Source organism: Lonchura striata, chromosome 29, assembly GCF_050655825.1.
Source record: "Lonchura striata isolate lonStrDom1 chromosome 29, ASM5065582v1, whole genome shotgun sequence".
In the NCBI taxonomy this organism is placed as follows: domain Eukaryota; kingdom Metazoa; phylum Chordata; class Aves; order Passeriformes; family Estrildidae; genus Lonchura; species Lonchura striata.
This window is the reverse complement of record NC_140731.1, coordinates 4,040,454-4,064,047: the sequence shown is the minus strand read 5'-3', so window position 1 is coordinate 4,064,047 and position 23,594 is coordinate 4,040,454. Positions and strand designations below refer to the sequence as shown.

Genomic DNA, 23,594 nt, shown 5'->3' with positions numbered 1-23,594 from the left:
ATCCTCATCCTTCCAAAATACACCATTTATCCCACACCTGTGATCCTCATCCCTCCAAAATACACCATTTATCCCACACCTGTGATCCTCATCCCTTGAAAATACACCACTTATCCCACACCTGTGATCCTCATCCCTTGAAAATACACCACCTATCCCACACCTGTGATCCTCATCCCTCCAAAATACACCATTTATCCCACACCTGTGATCCTCATCCCTTGAAAATACACCATTTATCCCACACCTGTGATCCTCATCCCTTGAAAATACACCATTTATCCCACACCTGTGATCCTCATCCCTCCAAAATACACCATTTATCCCACACCTGTGATCCTCATCCCTTGAAAATACACCATTTATCCCACACCTGTGATCCTCATCCCTTGAAAATACACCACCTATCCCACACCTGTGATCCTCACCCCTCCAAAATGCACCATCTATCCCACACCTGTGATCCTCACCCCTCCAAAATGCGCCATCTATCCCACACCTGTGATCCTCATCCTTCCAAAATACACAATTTATCCCACACCTGTGATCCTCACCCCTTGAAAATACACCATTTATCCCACACCTGTGATCCTCACCCCTTGAAAATACACAATTTATTCAGAGCCTCTAATCCTCATCCCTCCAAAATACACCATTTATCCCACACCTGTGATCCTCATCCTTCCAAAATACACCATTTATTCCACACCTGTGATCCTCACCCCTCAAAATTTTACGATTTATTCAGATTCTCTAATCCTCACCCCTCGAAATTTTACAGTTTTTCCCAATTGTGTGACCTTCACCCTCAAAATTTTACAGTTTTTCCCAATTCTGTGATCCTCACCCCTCGAAAATGCACAATTTTTTCCAAGCCTGTGATCCTCAACCCTAAAAATTTTAGTTTTTTCCAATTCTGTGATCCTCACCCCTCATATCCTGGATTATTTCCTCCCTTTTCCTGGATCATTTCCCTTCTTTTTCTGGATTCTTTTTTCCCCTTTTCTGGATAATTTCCCCTCATTTCCTGGACAATGTCCCCTGATTCACCGGATGATTTATTCTTATTCTTATTCTTATTCTTATTCTTATTCTTATTCTTATTCTTATTCTATTCTTATTCTTATTTTCTTATTCTTATCCTTATTCTTATATTCTTATTCTTATTCTTACTCTTATATTTTTATTCTTATTCTTATATTCTTATTCATATACTCTTATTATTATATTCTTATTCTTATCCTTATCCTTATTCTTATATTCTTATTCTTATATTCTTATTCTTAATATTATTATTATTATATACAGGGTGTCAGGTTTTACTCTGACCCTGTCATTGTTGTTTGGTCACAGCATATTTTTCTTTTATCTTTTTATTCTCTTCCCTAATAAAGAACTGTTATTCCTGCTCCCATATTTTACCTGAGAGCCCCCCTTACATTTCAAATTTATAAAAATTTACATTTTTCCATTTCAGGGAGGCTCCTGCTGCCTTGATTTTTAAAAATGTTACATTTTCTTTTATACTTCTTTTGAAAGTTTTAAAGCTCTCATAAAACTTTTTCAGCCTTCTGATGTGTTTGTGCATTTCTAATTTCTACTGGAGTTCATGTAAATAAATGATTGTTTTAAATAAAGATTGTTTTAAATAAGGATTATTTTAAATAATGATTGTTTAAATAATGATTGTTTTAAATAATGATTGTTAAATAATGTGTTTAAATAATGATTGTTTTAAATAATTATTGTTTTAAATAATGATTGTTTAATAATGATTGTTTAAATAATGATTGTTTAAATAATTATTGTTTAAATAATGATTGTTTTAAGTAATTATTCTTTTAAATAATGATTGTTTTAAATAATGATAGTTTGAATAATGATTGTTTTAAATAATGATTGTTTTAAGTAATTATTCTTTTAAATAATGATTGTTTTAAACAATGATTGTTTTAAATAATGATTGTTTTAAACAATGATTGTTTTAAATAATGATTGCTTTCCATTCTTTTTTTTCAACACCCCCAGGGCTGGCCCGTTTTTGGGACCCCCCGTTTTTGGGACCCCCCCTTTTTGAGTACCCCCATTTTTGGGGACCCCTGTTTCTGAGGATCCCCGTTTTTGGGGACCCTCATTTTTGAGTACCCCCGATTTTGGGGACCCCCGATTTTGGTGACCCCCCATTTTTAGGGACCCCCATTTTTGGGACCCTCCTTTTTGGGACCCCCATTTTTGGGACCCCCATTATTGGGACCCCCCATTTTTAGGGACCCCCATTTTTTGGGACCCCCATTTTAGGGACCCCCCACTTTTAGGGATCCCCATTTTTGGTGACCCCATTTTTGGCCCCCCCCATTTTTGGTGACCCCCATTTTGGTGACCCCCATTTTTGGTCCCCCCCATTTTTGGCCCCCCCATTTTTGCCCCCCCCATTTTTGGGGACCCCCATTTTGGTGACCCCCATTTTTGCCCCCCCCATTTTTGGTCCCCCCCATTTTTGCCCCCCCCCATTTTTGCCCCCCCCCATTTTTGGTGACCCCATTTTTGGCCCCCCCATTTTTGGTCCCCCCCATTTTTGGTCCCCCCCATTTTTGCCCCCCCCATTTTTGGGGACCCCCATTTTGGGACCCCCATTTTTGGCCCCCCCATTTTTGCCCCCCCCATTTTTGGGGACCCCCATTTTGGTGACCCCCATTTTTGCCCCCCCCATTTTTGGCCCCCCCCATTTTTGGTGACCCCCATTTTGGTGACTCCCATTTTTGGTCCCCCCCATTTTTGCCCCCCCCATTTTTGGCCCCCCCATTTTTGGTGACCCCCATTTTTGGTGACCCCATTTTTGCCCCCCCCATTTTTGGGGACCCCCATTTTGGGACCCCCATTTTTGGCCCCATTTTTGGCCCCATTTTTGGCCCCCCCATTTTTGGTCCCCCCCATTTTTGTCCCCCCATTTTTGCCCCCCCCATTTTTGGGGACCCCCATTTTGGGACCCCCATTTTTGGCCCCCCCATTTTTGCCCCCCCCATTTTTGGGGACCCCCATTTTGGTGACCCCCATTTTTGCCCCCCCCATTTTTGGCCCCCCCCATTTTTGGTGACCCCCATTTTGGTGACTCCCATTTTTGGTCCCCCCCATTTTTGCCCCCCCCATTTTTGGCCCCCCCATTTTTGGTGACCCCCATTTTTGGTGACCCCATTTTTGCCCCCCCCATTTTTGGGGACCCCCATTTTGGGACCCCCATTTTTGGCCCCATTTTTGGCCCCATTTTTGTCCCCCCATTTTTGCCCCCCCATTTTTGCCCCCCATTTTTGCCCCCCATTTTGGGACCCCCTTGCCCGCACCTGCACGCAGGCGCTGGCGCCGCGCTCGGTGGCCAGGTAGAGCGCGGTGCGGCCGGCGCCGTCGCGCACGTCCAGGTTCACCAGCGTCTCGGCCAGCGCCCGCAGCGCGTCACAGTGACCGTGGTAGGCCTGCGGGCAGCCGGGTGGCACGGCGGGGCACCCAGTGTCACCCGGGCGGCCAGAGTCACCCGGGTGGCCAAAGTGTCCCCGGGCACCCAGAGTCCCCGGGCACCCAGTGTCCCCAGGCACCCAGTCTCACCCCGGGCACCCAAAGTGTCACCCGAGCACCCAGTGTCACCCGGGCACCCAAAGTGTCACCCGAGCACCCAGTGTCCCCAGGCACCCACAGTGTCACCCAGGTACCCACAGTGTCACCCAGGTACCCACAGTGTCACCCGGGCGGCCAAAGTGTCACCCGGGCACCCACAGTATCCCTCAGGCACCCACAGTGTCCCCGGGCACCCAAAGTGTCACCCGGGCACCCACAGTGTCCTTCAGGCAGCCAAAGTGTCACCCGGGCACCCACAGTGTCCTTCAGGCACCCACAGTGTCCCCCAGGCAGCCAAAGTGTCACCCGGGCACCCAGTGTCCCCGGGCACCCACAGTGTCACCCAGGTGGCCAAAGTGTCACCCGGGCACCCACAGTGTCACCCGGGCACCCACAGTATCCCTCAGGCACCCAGTGTCCCCGGGCACCCAAAGTGTCACCGGGCACCCACAGTGTCACCCGAGCACCCAAAGTGTCACCCGGGCGGCCAAAGTGTCCTTCAGGCACCCACAGTGTCCCCGGGCACCCACAGTGTCACCGGGCACCCACAGTGTCCCCAGGCACCCAAAGTGTCCCTCAGGTAACCAGAAATGTCACCCAGGTAAGCAGAAATGTCACCCAAGTTCCCAAAATGTCCCGCAGGTACCCAAAGTGTCACCCAGGTACCCCAAAGTGTCACCCATGAACCCAGAAGTGTCTCCCAAAGGACCCCCTAAGCACCCAGAAATGTCCCCACCAGAAATGTCTCCCACAGAACCCTTCCAGGACCCAGAGCACCCCAAGGACCCTTCCCAGGATCCTGCCAGGACCAAGACCACGCCCAGAACCCTTCCAGGACCCTCCCAGGACCCTCAGGAACCCTTCCAGGACCCAGGACACCCCCAGAACATCTTGGAAACCCTCCCAGGACCCCCAGGAACCCTTCCAGGACCCAGGACACCCCCAGAACCCTTCCAGCTCCCTTCCAGGACCCTCAGGAACTCTCTCAGGACCCTCCCAGAACCCTCAGGATCTATTCCAGGACCCTTCCAAGACCCTCAGGAGCCCTTCCAGGACCCAGAACCCTCCCAGGACCCCCAGGAACCCTCCCAGGACCCAGAACCCTCCCAGGACCCTCCCAGGACCCCCAGGAGCCCTTCCAGGACCCTCAGGAACCCTCCCAGGACCCTCCCAGGACCCTTCCAGGACCCTCCCAGGACCCTCAGGGACCCTTCCAGGACCCAGGACCCTCCCAGCACCCTGCCAGGACCCAGGACCCTCCCAGGACCCTCCCAGGACCCTCAGGGACCCTTCCAGGACCCAGGACCCTCCCAGCACCCTGCCAGGACCCAGGGCCCTCCCGGTGCCCTGCCAGGACCCGCGGGTGCTCACAGCTAAGTGCAAGGGGCTGACGGGAACGGAGCTTTCCACGTCCTCCAGGCAGTTAAAGGACATTTCCAGGAGCTGCAGGAAAACCCCAAATCCTGAACGGATCCCCAAAACCCCCAAAATCCCCAAAATCCCCAGCCTAAAAATCCCCAAAACCCCCAAAAACCCAAATCCTGAACGGATCCCCAAAACCCCCAAAAACCCCAAAATCCCCACCCTAAAAATCCCCAAAACCCCCAAAAACCCAAATCCTGAACGGATCCCCAAAACCCCCAAAAACCCCAAAATCCCCACCCTAAAAATCCCCAAAACCCCCAAAACCCCAAATCCTGAACGGATCCCCAAAACGCCCAAAAACCCCAAAATCCCCAGCCTAAAAATCCCCAAAACCCCCAAAAACCCAAATCCTGAACGGATCCCCAAAAACCCCAAAATCCCCACCCTAAAAATCCCCAAAAACCCAAATCCTGAACGGATCCCAAAGCTGTAGGGGGGAAAAATCCCAACCCCAAAATCCCCAAAAAAATCCAAAAACCCCAAAAACCCCAAATCCTGAACAGATCCCAGGATGCAGGGGGGAAAAATCCCCACCCTAAAAATCCCCCAAACCACAAAAACCCCAAATCCTGAACGGATCCCGAGCTGCAGGGAGGAAAAATCCCAACCCCAAAATCCCCAAAACTCCCCAAAAACCCTAAAAAACCCCAAAATCCCCCAAATCCCCAAAAACCCCAAAACCCCAAATCCTGAACGGATCCCAAAGCTGCAGGGGGGAAAAAATCCTAACCCCAAAATCCCCAAAACCCCCAAAAACCCCAAAAACCCCAAATCCTGAACAGATCCCGAGCTGCAGGGGGGAAAAATCCCAACCCCAAAATCCCCAAAACCCCCAAAAACCCTAAAAAACCCCAAAATCCCCAAAATCCCCAAAACCCCCAAAAACCCCAAATCCTGAACAGATCCCGAGCTGCAGGGGGGAAAAATCCCAACCCCAAAACTCCCAAAAACCCCCAAAATTTCCCCACTTTTCCCAGATAATTTCCCCTCATTCCCCAGATAATCTCGCCCCTTTTCCTGGATAATTTCTCCTCATTTCCCGAGTGATTTCCCCCTTTTTCCCCGATAATTTCCCCCCTTTTCCCAGATAATTCGCCCCTTTCCCAGACCATTCCCCTTTTCCCAGACCATTCCCCCTTTCCCAGATAATTTCCCCCTTTTTCCCGGACCATTTCCCTTTTCCCGGACCATTCCCCACTTTCCCCGGATCATTCCCCCTTTTCCCGGATAATCTCCCCCCTTTTCCCAGATAATTCCCCCTTTCCCGGACCATTTCCTTTTTCCTGGATCATTCCCCCCTTTTCCTGGATCATTCCCCCCTTTCCCCGGATGATTTCCCCCCTTTTCCTGGATAATTCCCCCTTTCCCCGGATAATCTCCGCCCTTCTCCCAGATAATTTCCCCTCATTTCCCCTCATTTCCCAGATAATCTCCCCCCATTTCCCAGACCATTCCCATTTCCCAGACCATTCCCATTTCCCAAACCATTCCCCTTTCCCAGACCATTCCCTTTTCCCAGACCATTCCCCTCATTTCCTGGATAATTTCCCCTCATTTCCCAGACCATTCCCATTTCCCAGACCATTCCCATTTCCCAAACCATTCCCATTTCCCAGACCATTCCCATTTCCCAGACCATTTCCCAGACCATTCCCTTTTCCAGACCATTCCCCATTTCCCAGACCATTCCCCTTTTCCCGGATAATTTCCTCTCATTTCCCAGACCATTCCCATTTCCCAGACCATTCCCCTTTCCCAGACCATTCCCTTTCCCAGACCATTCCATTTCCCAAACCATTCCCATTTCCCAAACCATTCCCATTTCCCAAACCATTCCCTTTCCCAGACCATTCCCTTTTCCCAGACCATTCCCTTTCCCAGACCATTCCCATTTCCCAGACCATTCCCCATTTCCCAGACCATTCCCCTCATTTCCCAGACCATTCCCTTTTCCCAAACCATTCCCATTTCCCAAACCATTCCCATTTCCCATACCATTTCCCTTTTCCCAGACCATTCCCTTTCCCAGACCATTCCCATTTCCCAGACCATTCCCTTTTCCAAACCATTCCCCTTTCCCAAACCATTCCCATTTCCCAAACCATTCCCTTTTCCAGACCATTCCCATTTCCCAGACCATTCCCATTTCCCAGACCATTCCCATTTCCCAGACCATTCCCCCTCATTTCCCAGACCATTCCCATTTCCCAGACCATTCCCTTTTCCCAAACCATTCCCTTTCCCAGACCATTCCCTTTTCCCAGACCATTCCCCCTCATTTCCCAGACCATTCCCATTTCCCAGACCATTCCCTTTTCCCAGACCATTCCCCATTTCCCAGACCATTCCCATTTCCCAGACCATTCCCATTTCCCAAACCATTCCCATTTCCCAGACCATTCCCATTTCCCAAACCATTCCCATTTCCCAGACCATTCCCATTTCCCAGACCATTCCCTTTTCCCAAACCATTCCCTTTTCCCAGACCATTCCATTTCCCAGACCATTCCCCATTTCCCAGACCATTCCATTTCCCAGACCATTCCCATTTCCCAGACCATTCCCATTTCCCAGACCATTCCATTTCCCAGACCATTCCCATTTCCCAGACCATTCCCATTTCCCAGACCATTCCATTTCCCAGACCATTCCCATTTCCCGGACCATTCCCATTTCCCAGACCATTCCCATTTCCCAGACCATTCCCTTTCCCAGACCATTCCCTCACCAGCTCCAGGTTCTGCCGGTTGCCGTAGGCGGCGGCGTAGTGCACGGCCGTGTAGCCCTGCCGGTCCCGCAGCGAGGGGTCGGCGCCGTTGTCCAGCAGGAATTCCAAACAGCTGCCGTCGGGAAAAATCCCAAAAAAAAAAAAAATAAAGGCAGGAAAAGCTTGGAAAATCCGTAGGGAAAACCCCAAAACCCCACAGCGGCTTTGGGCCGGAGCGACAGCGCCTGGCTCCTCTCCCTGAGGATCTGCAGGGAGGAATTCCCAGCGGATTCCCAGGGAATTCCCGGGAAAATTCCCAACAAAGTTGCTGTCGGATTCCCAGCAATATTCCCAGGAAACTCCCAGCAAATTCCCGGTGAAATGTAGCAAATTCCCATTAAATTACCACAAAATTCCAGTCCATTCCCAGTTAAATCCTAGTCCATTCCCAGTAATTCCCAATCCATTCCCAGTTAAATCCCAGTCCATTCCCAGTTAAATCCCAGTCCATTCCCAGTTAAATCCCAGTCCGTTCCCATCCATTCCCAGTCTATTCCCAGTTTCATTCCCAGTCCATTCCCATGGAATTCCAAGTTTCATTTCCATGGAATTCCCAGTCCATTCCCAGTAAATTCCTATTGAATTCCCAGTCCATTCCCAGTCCCTCCCAGTCCATTCCCAGTCCCTCCCAGTCCCTCCCAGTCAGTCCCAGTCCATCCCAGTTCCCTCCCAGTCCATTCCCAGTCCCTCCCAGTCCCTCCCAGTCCCTCCCAGTCCATCCCAGTTCCCTCCCAGTCCATTCCCAGTCCCTCCCAGTCCCTCCCAGTCCATCCCAGTTCCCTCCCAGTCCATTCCCAGTTCCCTCCCAGTCCCTCCCAGTCCATCCCAGTCCCTCCCAGCCCCTCCCAGTCCATTCCCAGTCCATTCCCAGTTCCTCCCAGTCCCTCCCAGTCGCTCCCAGTCCCTCCCAGTCCCTCCCAGTCCCCTCCCAGTCCATTCCCAGTCCCTCCCAGTCCATTCCCAGTTCCTCCCAGTCCCTCCCAGTCCATTCCCAGTCCCTCCCAGTCACTCCCAGTCCCCTCCCAGTCCATTCCCAGTCCCTCCCAGTCGCTCCCAGTCCCTCCCAGTCACTCCCAGTCCCTCCCAATCCCCTCCCAGTCCATCCCAGTCCCTCCCAGTCCATTCCCAGTCCCTCCCAGTCCCTCCCAGTCCATTCCCAGTCCCTCCCAGTCACTCCCAGTCCCTCCCAGTCCATTCCCAGTTCCTCCCAGTCCATCCCAGTCCCTCCCAGTCCCTCCCAGTCCATTCCCAGTCCCTCCCAGTCACTCCCAGTCCCTCCCAGTCCATTCCCAGTTCCTCCCAGTCCATCCCAGTTCCTCCCAGTTCCCTCCCAGTCCATTCCCAGTCCCTCCCAGTCCATCCCAGTCCCTCCCAGTCCATTCCCAGTCCCTCCCAGTTCCTCCCAGTACTCACAAGAACGCCTCCTTCAGCCTGGACTCCTTCAGGGGCTCCTCCTCGCTGCCCCCGCAGGGAACCTCGGCCCTGCAAGGCCACCGGGGTGGGTGAGTGCCCGGTGCCACCCCCGGTGCCACCCCCGGTGCCACCGCTGGACAGTGACACTGCCCGGGGACACCCCCAGTGCCACCCCCGGTGCCACCACAGGACAGTGACACTGCCCGGGGACACCCCCAGTGCCACCAGAGCCATCTTGGCCTGGTGACACTGCCCAGGGTGCTAGCCCCAGTGCCACCCAGTGACACTGCTCCAGGTGCCACCCCCAGTGCCATTAATGCCACCTTGGGTTGGGACAATGCCCAGTGCGCCACCCCCAGTGCCACCAGTGCCATCTTGGCCTGGTGACAATGCCCAGGGTGTCTCTCCAGTGCCACGTCAGGCCAGTGCCCACAGTGCCATTGCCAGGGCCCGCAGTGCCCTCGGTGCCCTCAGTGCCCTCGGTGCCCTCAGTGCCCTCGCTGCCCTTGGTGCACTTGATGCCCACGGTGCCCTCGGTGCCCTCAGTGCCCGCGATGCACTTGGTGCCCTCAGTGCCCGCGATGCCGGCAGTGCCCGCAGTGCCCTCGGTGCCCTCAGTGCCCGCGATGCTGGCAGTGCCCTCGGTGCCCTCAGTGCCCGCGATGCCCTCAGTGCCCTCGCTGCCCTTGGTGCACTTGATGCCCTCAGTGCCCTCGGTGCCCTCAGTGCCCTCAGTGCCCTCGCTGCCCTTGGTGCACTTGATGCCCACGGTGCCCTTGGTGCCCTTGGTGCCCTTGGTGCCCTTGCTGCCCTCGGTGCACTTGGTGCCCTCAGTGCCCGCGATGCCGGCAGTGCCCGCAGTGCCCTCGGTGCCCTCAGTGCCCGCGATGCCCTCAGTGCCCTCACTGCCCTTGGTGCACTTGATGCCCTCAGTGCCCTCGGTGCCCTCAGTGCCCTCAGTGCCCGCGATGCTGGCAGTGCCCTTGGTGCCCTCGGTGCCCGTAGTGCCCTCAGTGCCCTCGCTGCCCTTGGTGCACTTGATGCCCTCGGTGCCCTTGGTGCCCTCGGTGCCCTTGGTGCCCTCACTGCCCACGGTGCACTTGGCGCCCTCGATGCCTGCGGTGCCTGCAGTGCCCGCGGTACACACGGTGCCGTTGCTGGTGCCCACGATGCCGGCAATGCCCGCAGTGCCCTCGCTGCCCTTGGCGCCCGTTGTGCCCTTGGTGCCCTCAGTGCCCGTGATGCTGGCAGTGCCCTCGGTGCCATTGGCGCCATTGGCACCCTTGGTGTCCTTTGTGCCCTCGGTGCCCTTGGTGCCCGCGATGCCGGCAGTGCCCTCAGTGCCCTCGGTGCCCTCACTACCCTCGCTGCCCCGATACCCCCGGTGCCCGCGGTGCCCGCGGTGCCGGCAGTGCCCTCGGTGCCCTCACTACCCTCACTGCCCCGATACCCGCGGTGCCCGCGGTGCCCGCGGTGCCCACCTGCGGTAGGTGTCGGAGGCGGCCGCGTAGTGCAGGGCGCCGCAGCCGCGCCCGTCGGGCTCGTTGACGGCGGCGCCGGCCGTCACCAGCGTCACGGCGCAGCGGTAGCTGCCGTTGGCCGCCGCGTAGTGCAGGGGGGTCCTGGGGACACCGGGGGACACGGGCTCAGCGCGGCCCCGGAGGGACCGGAGGGACCCACAGCCCTTCCAGGACCTGCTGGAACCCAGGAGGGACCCACAGCCCTTCCAGGACCCGCAGCACACCCTAGGAACCTTCCAGGACCTGCGGGAGCCCCAGAGGGACCCAGAACCCACAACCCTTCCAGGACCTGCGGGAGCCCCGGAGGGACCCACAGCTCTTCCAGGACCCACAGGACACCCTAGGAACCTTCCAGGACCTGCGGGAGCCCCGGAGGGACCCACAGCCCTTCCAGGACCTGCTGGAACCCAGGAGGGACCCACAGCCCTTCCAGGACCTGTGGGAGCCCAGGACACACCCTAGGAACCTTCCAGGACCTGCAGGAGCCCAGGAGGGACCCACAACCCTTCCAGGACCTGCAGGAGCCCAGGACACTCCAAGAACCCTTCCAGGACCCTTTTTGGAACCCTTGCAGGACCCATGGGGTGGTTGGTGGCCCAGGGCTGGGGGACACTGGGCTGGGGACACGGGGTTGGGGACACGGGGTTGGGGACACCGGGCTGTCCCCAGGCTGTCCCTGCGCTGGCCGGGGTTGGGGACATGGGGTTGGGGACACGGGGTTGGGGACATGGGGTTGGGGACACCGGGCGGTCCCTGCACTGTCCCCGTGCTGGCCGGGGTTGGGGACACTGGGTTGGGGACACTGGGCTGTCCCCGGGCTGTCCCTGGGCTGTCCCCGGGCTGTCCCCGGGCTGTCCCCACACTGGCCGGGGTTGGGGACACCGGGCTGTCCCCACGCTGGCCCGGCCGCCGGTGCTCACCTCCCGAACTTGTCCTTCCTCCTGAGGTCGGCGCCACTGCTCAGCAGCAGGTTCAGACACTCGACGTTCCTGCGCCGGGGACAGCCGGAGTGGCACCGGTGTCACCGGGGTGTCACCAGTGTCACCAGTGTCACCGGGGTGTCACTGGACTGCCACCAGAGTGTCCTTGTGTCCTCATGTCCCCATGCCATCTAAAGTGTCCCCATGTCACCCAAAGTGTCACCATGCCACCCAAAGAGTCCCCACAGTGCCCCCATGTCCCCAGCGTGTCCCCAGGTCCCCCCAGGTGTCCCCATGTCCCACCCTCCAGAAGTGGCCGCGTGCAGACAGGTCCTGCCCAGGCTGTCGGGGCTGTCCCCATGTCCCTGTACCCCATGTCCCCATGATGTCCCCATGTCCCCATGTCCCCAGGCTGTCCCCATGTCCCCATGTCCCCATGATGTCCCCATGTCCCCATGTCCCCAGCTGTCCCCATGTCCCCATGTCCCCATGATGTCCCCATGTCCCCATGATGTCCCCATGTCCCCATGTCCCTGTACCCCATGTCCCTGTACCCCATGTCCCCATGTCCCCATGATGTCCCCATGTCCCCATGATGTCCCCATGATGTCCCCATGTCCCCATGTCCCCATGTCCCACCCTCCAGAAGCGGCCGCGTGCAGACAGGTCCTGCCCAGGCTGTCGGGGCTGCCCCCATGTCCCTGTACCCCATGTCCCCATGTCCCCATGATGTCCCCATGATGTCCCCATGTCCCCATGTCCCCATGATGTCCCCATGTCCCCATGTCCCCATGTCCCCATGATGTCCCCATGTCCCCATGATGTCCCCATGATGTCCCCCATGTCCCCATGTCCCCATGTCCCACCCTCCAGAAGCGGCCGCGTGCAGACAGGTCCTGCCCAGGCTGTCGGGGCTGCCCCCATGTCCCTGTACCCCATGTCCCCATGTCCCCATGATGTCCCCATGATGTCCCCATGTCCCCATGTCCCCATGATGTCCCCATGTCCCCATGTCCCCATGTCCCCATGATGTCCCCATGTCCCCATGATGTCCCCATGATGTCCCCCATGTCCCCATGTCCCCATGTCCCACCCTCCGGAGGCGGCCGCGTGCAGACAGGTCCTGCCCAGGCTGTCGGGGCTGTCCCCGTGTCCCTGTACCCCATGTCCCCATGATGTCCCCATGTCCCCATGTCCCCAGGCTGTCCCCATGTCCCCAGGCTGTCCCCATGTCCCCATGTCCCACCCTCCAGAGGCGGCCGCGTGCAGACAGGTCCTGCCCAGGCTGTCGGGGGTGTTGATGTCGAAGCCGGCGCTCAGCACGTGCTCGTTGCTCAGCGAGGACACGATGCTGTACAGCTGTCCTGGGGGGACAAGGGACAGCGGTGACACGGGACAGAGGGGACAAGGGACAGTGGGGACACGGCCGGGGACAAGGGGCAGTGGGGACACAATGATGTACAGCTGTCCTGGGGGGACAAGGGACAGCGGTGACACGGGACAGAGGGGACAAGGGACAGTGGGGACACGGCCGGGGACAAGGGGCAGTGGGGACACAATGATGTACAGCTGTCCTGGGGGGACACGGGACAGCGGTGACACGGGACAGAGGGGACAAGGGACAGTGGGGACAAGGGACAGTGAGGACACGATGCTGTACAGCTGTCCTGGGGGGACACGGGACAGCGGTGACACGGGACAGAGGGGACAAGGGACAGTGGGGACAAGGGACACTGGGGACACGATGATGTACAGCTGTCCTGGGGGGACAAGGGACACTGGGGACACGGCCAGGGACAAGGGACAGAGGGGACAAGGGACAGTGGGGACACGATGCTGTACAGCTGTCCTGGGGGGACAAGGGACACTGGGGACACGGCCAGGGACAAGGGACAGAGGGGACAAGGGACAGTGGGGACACGATGCTGTACAGCTGTCCTGGGGGGACAAGGGACAGCGGTGACGTGGGACAGAGGGGACAAGGGACAGTGAGGACACGATGCTGTACAGCTGTCCTGGGGGGACAAGGGACACTGGGGACACGGCCAGGGACAAGGGACAGTGGGGACTCGGATGGGGACAAGGGACAGCGGTGACACGGCTGGGGACAAGGGACAGTGGGGACACGATGCTGTACAGCTGTCCTGGGGGGACAAGGGACAGTGGGGACACGGCTGGGGACAAGGGACAGAGGGGACAAGGGACAGTGGGGACAGGGGACACTGGGGACACAGGACAGAGGGGACATTAGGGACAAGGGACACTGGGGACACTGGGGACACTGGGCACAGCGCCGGGTTCCGGGCACACCAGCTCGGGGTCTGTCTGCACTGCTGACACCCACCCGGTTATTGTGTTTATATTATTCTATAATTGATTATTTACACACCTTTATGTATTTATATACCACCTATTTATGCTATTATATATTATTATATTATATTATATATTATTAGATTATATATTATATTATATTATATATATTATATTATATTATATTATATTATATTATATTATATTATATTATATTATATTATATTATATTATATTATATTATATTATATATTACATTACATTATATTATATTACATTACATTACATTACACTACATTACATTATATTACATTACATTATATCATATATTACCTTATATTTAATATATTTACATGATTATTATATTTACAGCTTTTTATATATATATTACTATTTACATACCTTATATTTATAGAATTATACTTATGGTATTATATATTTTTTATTGTTTACATACCTTATATTAATAAATATAATTATGCTATTATATACTTGTATTTATATCGTATTTATAGGGTTGTTTACTTACCTTATATTTATATAATTATAGTCATGCTATTATATATTGACATTTATATTTATATTACTGTTTACATACCTTATATTCAATTTAAAAATCCAGTATTTTTGCCCTATTTCAACCCAAAAAAATTCAATATTTTTGCCTGGTTTCAACCCAAAAAATCAATATTTTTGCCCGATTTCAACCAAAAAAATTCAATATTTTTGCCCAATTTCAACCCAAAATTCAATTTTCTTGCCGGATTTTAACCAAAATTCAATTTTCTTGCTGGATTTTAACCAAAATTCCATTTTTTTGCCCGGTTTTAACCCCAAAAAAAGCAGCACGCACCTGAGGAGAGCAGCTTGCGGCAGCAGTCGGAGAAGCCGAAGAGCACGGCCAAGTGCAGCGGAAACATGTCCTGGACCCCGCGCCTGCGGAATTCGGGAGGAGGAAATTTGGGATGAGGAACTTTGGGATGAGGAACCCTTCCAGGACCCTCTCAGAACATCTCAGGAACCCTTCCAGGAGCTCTGAACGTTCTGGAAACCCTTCCAGGACCCAGCAGGATCCCAGAATGTTCTAGAAACCCTTCTGGGACCTTCTCAGAACACTTTGGGAACTCTTCCAGGACCCTTCCAGGAGCTTGGAACGTTCTGGAAACCCTTCCAGGACCCTTCCAGGAGCTCAGAATGTTCTGGAAACCCTTCCAGGACCCTCTCAGAATGTTCTGGAACCCTCCCTGGACCCTTCCAGGACCCTCTCGGAACATTCTGGAACCCCTTCCAGGTCCCAGCAGGCGCTCAGAACGTTCTGGAACCCTTCCAGGACCCTTCCAGGACCCCCTCCGAACGTTCTGGAACCCTTCCAGGACCCTTCCAGGACCCTCTCGGAACATTCTGGAAACTCTTCCAGGACCCTTCCAGGAACTCAGAACGTTCTGGAGCCCCTTCCAGGACCCTTCCAGGACCTTCTCAGAACATTCTGGAAACCCTTCCAGGTCCCAGCAGGCGCTCAAAACGTTCTGGAAACCCTCCCAGGACCCTCTCGGAACATTCTGGAACCCCTTCCAGGTCCCTTGCAGGACCCTTGCAGGACCCTTCCAGGACCCTCTCGGAACGTTCTGGAACCCTTGCAGGACCCTTGCAGGACCCTCTCAGAACATTCTGGAACCCCTTCCAGGTCCCTTGCAGGACCCTCTCGGAACGTTCTGGAACCCTCCCAGGACCCTTCCAGGACCCTCTCGGAACGTTCTGGAGCCCTTCCAGGAGCCTTCCAGGAGCTCAGAACGTTCTGGAACCCTTCCAGGACCCTTCCAGGACCCTCTCGGAATGTTCTGGAAACCCTTCCAGGTCCCTCTCAGAACATTCTGGAAACCCTTCCAGGTCCCAGCAGGAGCTCAGAACGTTCTGGAAACCCTCCCAGGACCCTCTCGGAACATTCTGGAACCCCTTCCAGGTCCCTTGCAGGACCCTTGCAGGACCCTTCCAGGACCCTCTCGGAACGTTCTGGAACCCTTGCAGGACCCTTGCAGGACCCTCTCGGAACGTTCTGGAACCCTTGCAGGACCCTTGCAGGACCCTCTCGGAACGTTCTGGAACCCTTCCAGGACCCTTCCAGGACCCCCTCCGAACGTTCTGGAACCCTTCCAGGACCCTTCCAGGACCCTCTCGGAACATTCTAGAACCCCTTCCAGGTCCCTCTCGGAACGTTCTGGAACCCTTGCAGGACCCTTCCAGGAACTCAGAACATTCTGGAACCCCTTCCAGGTCCCAGCAGGAGCTCAGAACGTTCTGGAACCCTTGCAGGACCCTTCCAGGACCCTCTCGGAACGTTCTGGAGCCCTTCCAGGACCCTTGCAGGACCCTTGCAGGACCCTTCCAGGACCCTCTCGGAACGTTCTGGAACCCTTGCAGGACCCTTGCAGGACCCTTGCAGGACCCTTCCAGGACCCTCTCGGAACGTTCTGGAACCCTTCCAGGACCCTCCCAGGACGCTTCCAGGACCCTTCCAGGAGCTTGGAACGTTCTGGAACCCTCCCAGGACCCTCTCGGAACGTTCTGGAGCCCTTCCAGGACCCTTGCAGGACCCTTGCAGGACCCTTGCAGCCCCCGCGGCGCCAGGTCCTGGCAGGTCGCACCTGGCCGTGTCGGCGCCGTTGGTCATCAGGGTGCTGATGAGCAGCTCGTGGCCGTAGCGCGCCGCCACGTGCAGCGGCGTGTTGCCGTCCTTGTCGGCGCAGTCGATCTCGCTGCCTGCGGGACAGCTCCGCTCTGCTCCGGAACGTTCCGGGCTCCCAAATCCCGGAATTCCCAGCCCAGATCCGAAAATCCCGGAATTCCCACCCCACAGATGGTTCCAGGCTCCGAAATCCCAGATTTGCCACCTCAAGGACACACCTGGGCTTCCAAATCCCAGAATTCCCACCCCAGATCCGAAAATCCCGGAATTCCCAGCCCAGATCAGAAATCATGGAATTCCCACCCAGATCCAAAAAATCATGGAATTCCCACCCAGATCCGAAATCATGGAATTCCCACCCAGATCTGAAATCATGGAATTCCCAGCCCAGATCCAAAAATCATGGAATTCCCAGCCCAGATCCAAAATCATGGAATTCCCACCCAGATCTGAAATCATGGAATTTCCAGCCCGGGATGGATCCGGGCTCCAAAATCCCAGAATTTCCAAACCAGATCCAAAATCCCCAAATTCCCACCCCAGGGAATATTGGAATTTTGGGAATGAATATTGGAATATTGGAGGATCTGATGGGAATATTGGGACGAATATTGGAATACTGGGGTGAATATTGGAATTTTGGAGGGCCTGATGGGAATATTGGGATGATTCTTGGAATATTGGGATGAATATTGGAATATTGGAATTTTGGAGGACCTGATGGGAATATTGGGATGATTCTTGGAATATTGGGATGAATTTGGGAATTTTGGAGGCTCTGATGGAAATATTGGGATGAATAGTGGAATATTGGATGATCTGATGGGAATATTGGGATGAATATTGGAATTTTAGAGGACCTGATGGGAATATTGGGATGAATTTGGGAATTCTGCAGGATCTGATGGGAATATTGGGATGAATTTGGGAATTCTGCAGGATCTGATGGGAATATTGGGATGAATTTGGGGATTTTGGAGAACCTGATGGGAATATTGGGAAAAATATTGGAATTTTGGAGGAACTGATGGGAATAGAGGGATTAATATTGGAATTTTGGGATTAATATTGGAATTTTGGAGGATCTGATGGAAATATTGGAATGAATATTGGAATTCTGGAGGACCTGATGGGAATATTGGGATGAATTTGGGAATTTTGGAGGATCTGATGGGAATATTGCGATTTTGTGACCAGAATTTTGGGAAAAACACCCCAGGAGCCCCCCGGGGGGGGTCGGGGCCCCCTCCCGGAGCTGCCAGGAGGTTCTGGAAGCGCCGGAATTTTGGGATGGGGCGGGGAGGAGGCACCGACCGTTCTGGATGAGGATCTGCGAGCGCGTGAAGCGGCCGTGGATCGCCGCCATGTGCAGGGGGCTCTTCCCTTCCTTGCTCTGCAGGGACCCCCAGGAGGGCTCAGCCACAGCCAAAAACACCCAAAAAACCCCAAAACAGCCCCAAAAACCCCAAAAGAGCCCCAAAAACACAAATCCAGCCCCAAAAAACCCAAAACAGCCCCAAAAACCCCAAAAGAGCCCCAAAACCCCAAAACCGCCCCAAAAACACAAATCCATCCCCAAAAAACCCAAAACAGCCCCAAAAACCCCAAAAGAGCCCCAAAAACACAAATCCACCCCAAAAACACAAATCCATCCCCAAAAAACCCAAAACAGCCCCAAAAACCCCAAAAGAGCCCCAAAAACACAAATCCACTCCAAAAACACAAATCCATCCCCAAAAAACCCAAAACAGCCCCAAAAACCCCAAAAGAGCCCCAAAAACACAAATCCACCCCAAAAACACAAATCCATCCCCAAAAAACCCAAAACAGCCCCAAAAACACAAAACCGCCCCAAAAAACCCAACATTCCCTGCAGGAGCTCAGCCACAGCCCAAAACCTCCCCAAAAAACCCAAAGCTGCCCCAAAATCCCCCAAACCACCCCAAAAACCCAAAAAACCTCAAAAACCCCAAAACCACCCCAAAAACCCAAAACCATCACAAAAAACCCAACACCCCCAGGAGGGGCTCAGCCACACCCAACCCCTTCCCTGACCCCAAATCCCAATTCCTTCACCTGTCCCCACACCCCAAACCCCAATCCCCAAATCCCAATCCCCTGCCCCAAACCCCAATCCCTACACCCCAAACCCCAACCCCTACACCCCAAACCCCAATCCCCTGCCCCCAAACCCCAATCCCCTGCCCCCAAACCCCAATCCCCTGACCTGGAACCATACCCCAACCCCAAATCCCAATCCCCTGACCTATCCCCACACCCCAAACCCCAATCCCCCAACCCCAAACCCCAATCCCCCGCCCCAAACCCCAATCCCCCAACCCCAAACCCCAATCCCCACACCCCCAAACCCCAATCCCCACACCCCCAAACCCCAAACCCTACACCCCAAACCCCAATCCCCCGCCCCAAACCCCAATCCCCCGCCCCAAACCCCAATCCCCCAACCCCAAATCCCAATCCCCTGCCCCAAACCCCAATCCCCCAACCCCAAATCCCAATCCCCTGCCCCAAACCCCAATCCCCTGCCCCCAAACCCCAATCCCCCGCCCCAAACCCCAATCCCCCGCCCCAAACCCCAATCCCCCAACCCCAAACCCCAATTCCTACACCCCAAACCCCAATCCCCTGCCCCCAAACCCCAATCCCTACACCCCAAACCCCAATCCCCTGCCCCAAACCCCAATCCCCCAACCCCAAATCCCAATCCCTACACCCCAAACCCCAATCCCTACACCCCAAACCCCAATCCCCCAACCCCAAATCCCAATCCCTACACCCCAAACCCCAATCCCTACACCCCAAATCCCAATCCCTACACCCCAAACCCCAATCCCTACACCCCAAACCCCAATCCCCTGCCCCCAAAGCCCGTCGCTGACCTGGAAGTTGACGTCGGCGCCGTTGTTGACGAGGATCTCCAGGCACAGGGCGCCGTTGGTGGAGACGGCGGCGAAGTGCAGGGGGGTGAAGCCCTTCTCGTTGGGCTGGTTGACGTTGGCCCCCACGTTGACCAGCTCGTTGGCCACCGCGTCCTGGCCCATGTAGCAGGCGATGTGCAGCGCCGTGTTCCCGAAGGAGTTGGGCTCGTCGATCTGCGGGACACACGGGCTGTGGGGCTGGGGGGCTGTGGGGTCCATGGAGGATGTGGGATCTGTGGGGTCTGTGGGATCTGTGGGGATCCATGGGGTCTGTGGGATCTGTGGGGATCCATGGGGGCTGTGGGGTCTGTGGGGTCCATGGAGGATGTGGGATCTGTGGGATCCATGGGATCCATGGGGGCTGTGGGGTCTGTGGGATCTGTGGGGTCCATGGAGGATGTGGGATCTGTGGGATCCATGGGATCCATGGGGGCTGTGGGGTCTGTGGGGTCCATGGAGGATGTGGGATCTGTGGGGTCCGTGGGATCCATGGGGGCTGTGGGGCCCACGGGAGCTGTGGGGCCCATGGGGGCTCTGGGATCCATGGGGGCTGTGGGATCTGTGGGGTCCATGGAGGATGTGGGATCTGTGGGATCCATGGGATCCATGGGGGCTATGGGGTCTGTGGGGTCCATGGAGGATGTGGGATCTGTGGGATCCATGGGATCCATGGGGGCTGTGGGGTCTGTGGGGTCCATGGAGGATGTGGGATCTGTGGGATCCATGGGGGCTGTGGGGTCTGTGGGGTCCATGGAGGATGTGGGATCTGTGGGATCCATGGGATCCATGGGGGCTGTGGGGTCTGTGGGGTCCATGGAGGATGTGGGATCTGTGGGGTCCGTGGGATCCATGGGGGCTGTGGGGGGCTGTGGGATCTGTGGGGTCCATGGAGGATGTGGGATCTGTGGGATCCATGGGATCTGTGGGGGCTGTAGGGCCCATGGGGGCTCTGGGATCTGTGGGGTCCGTGGGATCCATGGGGGCTGTGGGGGGCTGTGGGATCTGTGGGGTCCATGGAGGATGTGGGATCTGTGGGATCCACGGGATCCATGGGGGCTGTGGGGGGCTGTGGGATCTGTGGGGTCCATGGAGGATGTGGGATCTGTGGGATCCACGGGATCCATGGGGGCTGTGGGGGGCTGTGGGATCTGTGGGGTCCATGGAGGATGTGGGATCTGTGGGGGCTGTGGGGCCCATGGGGGCTCTGGGATCTGTGGGGTCCATGGAGGATGTGGGATCTGTGGGATCCATGGGATCTGTGGGGGCTGTGGGGCCCACGGGAGCTGTGGGGCCCATGGGGGCTCTGGGATCCATGGGGGCTGTGGGGGGCTGTGGGATCTGTGGGGTCCATGGAGGATGTGGGATCTGTGGGATCCATGGGATCTGTGGGAGCTGTGGGGGCTGTGGGGCCCGTGGGGTCCGTGGGGGCTGTGGGATCTGTGGGGTCTGTGGGATCCATGGGATTCATTGGCTCTGTGGTATCCATGAGATCTGTGGGATCCATGGGATCCATTTGGTCTTGGGGGGTCCACTGGGCCTGTGGTGGACATGGGATCTGTGGGGTCTGTGGGGTCACTGGGATCCATAGGATTTGTGGGGTCTGCGGGACCCATTGGATTCATGGGGTCCATGGGATTCGTGGGATTTGAGGGTTCCGGATGGGGAAAGGTGGATGAAGAGAAGCCAAAGCTTCTGTTACTGCCCTGGGATCCTGTCACCATCCCTGGATCCTGTCACCACCCCTTCTGTCACCATCCCTGGGATGGTGACAGGATCCCGGGATGGTGACAGGATCCCAGGGATCACCGTCACCCTGCTCAGGGTGACAGAATTTAGATCTGCAGAAGTGATTAAGTCCAAAGCATTTGGGATTTGGGATTGTGGGAAGCACCAAGGTTTCTGTCAGTGTGATGGAATTTAGATCTGCAGAAGCAATGAAATCCAAAGGATTTGGGATTTGGGATTGTGGGAACCACCAAAGTTTCTGTCAGGGTGATGTTAGATCTGCAGAAGTGAAGTTGTCCAAAGGATTTGGGATTGTGGGAAGCACCAAGGTTTCTTTCAGGGTGATGGAATTTAGACCTTCAGAAGTGAAGTCGTCCAAGGGATTTGGGATTGTGGGAAGCACCAAGGTTTTTGTCACTGCTCAGGGTGATGGAATTTAGATCTGCAGAAGCGAAGTCATCCAAAGGATTTGGGATTTGGGATTCTGAGAACCACCAAGGTTTCTGTCACTGTTCAGGGGGGTGGAATTTAGATCTGCAGAAGTGAATTCGTCCAAGGGATTTGGGATTGTGGGAAGCACCAAGGTTTCTGTCAGGGTGATGGAATTTCGATCTGCAGAAGCGATGAAGTCCAAAGGATTTGGGATTTGGGGTTGTGAGAAGCACCAAGGTTTTGGTCAGGGTGATGGAATTTAGACCTTCAGAAGAGAAGTTGTCCAAAGGATTTGGGATTTGGGATCGCGGGAAGCACCAAGGTTTCTGCCAGCCCCTGAAGCTCGTGCCAGCACTCTGCAGCTCTGTGCCACCTCTCGGGGTCTCACCTCCACGCCCAGCCTGAGCAGGTGCCGCACCACGTCGATCTGGCCGCCGGCGGCCGCCGTGTGCAGCAGCGTGTAACCCCTCCTGTCCTTGCAGGTGACATCGGCCCCGCGCGCCACCAGCAGCTTCAGCACCTCCAGGTGACCTGCGGGGACACCGCGATGGCACCGCCGCGCCGGGGACACCGGGGACGTGGGGAGAGATGGGGGAAATGGGGAGAGATGGGGAAAACGGGGAGAGATGGGGGAAATGGGGGAGATGGGGAAAATGGGGAGAGATGGGGAAATGGGGAGAGATGGGGGAAAACAAAGGGAGAGATGGGGAAAATGGGGAGAGATGGGGAAATGGGGAGAGATGGGGAAAATGGGGAGAGATGGGGGAAATGGGGAGAGATGGGGGAAATGGGGAGAGATGGGGGAAATGGGGAGAGATGGGGAAAATGGGGAGAGATGGGGAAAATGGGGAGAGATGGGGGAAATGGGGAGAGATGGGGGAAATGGGGAGAGATGGGGAAAATGGGGAGATGGGGGAAATGGGGAGAGATGGGGGAAATGGGGAGAGATGGGGGAAATGGGGAGAGATGGGGAAAATGGGGAGAGATGGGGGAAATGGGGAGAGATGGGGGAAATGGGGAGAGATGGGGGAAATGGGGAGAGATGGGGGAAATGGGGAGAGATGGGGGAAATGGGGAGATGGGGGAAATGGGGAGAGATGGGGAAATGGGGAGATGGGGGAAATGGGGAGAGATGGGGAAATGGGGAGAGATGGGGGAAAACCAGGAGATGGGGAAAATGGGGAGATGGGGAAAACGGGGAGATGGGGGAAATGGGGAGAGGTGGGGAAAATGGGGAGAGATGGGGAAATGGGGAGAGATGGGGGAAAACCAGGAGATGGGGAAAATGGGGAGAGATGGGGGAAAATGGGGAGAGATGGGGAAAAACAAAGGGAGAGATGGGGAAAATGGGGAGATGGGGGAAATGGGGAGAGATGGGGAAAATGGGGAGAGATGGGGAAAATGGGGAGAGATGGGGAAAAACAGGGGAGAGATGGGGAAAACGGGGAGATGGGGAAAATGGGGAGAGATGGGGAAAAACAAAGGGAGAGATGGGGAAAATGGGGAGATGGAGACACCAGGGACACTGGGGAGAGATGGGGGAAAAACGGGGAGAGATGGGGACACTGGTGACATTGGGGAGATGGGAACACAGGAGAGATGAAGGACAACGGAGAGATGGGGACAAATGGGGAGAGATGGGGGACATGGGACAGACAGGAAACACAGGGAGGGGAATCCTTGTGGGATGGGGAATAAAGGGAGAGAAGGAATGGAGAGGTGGAAAGGAGGAACTGTAGAGATGGAAGGGAGGGATGGGAGAGATGGACAGAGGAAATGAGGGAGATGGAGGGAAGGAATGTGGGGGAAACAGCAAAAAGAGATGCAAGAGGTGGAGAAAAGGGAGAGATG

General features: G+C 55.2%; 1 protein-coding gene across 1 annotated transcript in view; it reads right to left on the bottom strand.

Annotated features, from left to right (window-relative positions):
• ANKRD52 (ankyrin repeat domain 52) overlaps positions 1–23,594 on the bottom strand; it is a 66,255-nt gene that overhangs the window by 27,503 nt on the left and 15,158 nt on the right. The window contains exons 7-18 of the mRNA XM_085562928.1: positions 22,132–22,274; positions 19,548–19,760; positions 17,962–18,040; positions 16,607–16,721; positions 14,818–14,900; positions 12,898–13,015; positions 11,652–11,720; positions 10,693–10,833; positions 9,212–9,280; positions 7,760–7,871; positions 4,978–5,049; positions 3,339–3,467 (exon numbers count right to left, since the gene is read on the bottom strand). Coding sequence (XP_085419054.1) covers positions 3,339–3,467; positions 4,978–5,049; positions 7,760–7,871; positions 9,212–9,280; positions 10,693–10,833; positions 11,652–11,720; positions 12,898–13,015; positions 14,818–14,900; positions 16,607–16,721; positions 17,962–18,040; positions 19,548–19,760; positions 22,132–22,274 — 1,343 coding nt within the window. The remainder of the gene's footprint in view (positions 1–3,338; positions 3,468–4,977; positions 5,050–7,759; positions 7,872–9,211; positions 9,281–10,692; positions 10,834–11,651; positions 11,721–12,897; positions 13,016–14,817; positions 14,901–16,606; positions 16,722–17,961; positions 18,041–19,547; positions 19,761–22,131; positions 22,275–23,594) is intronic.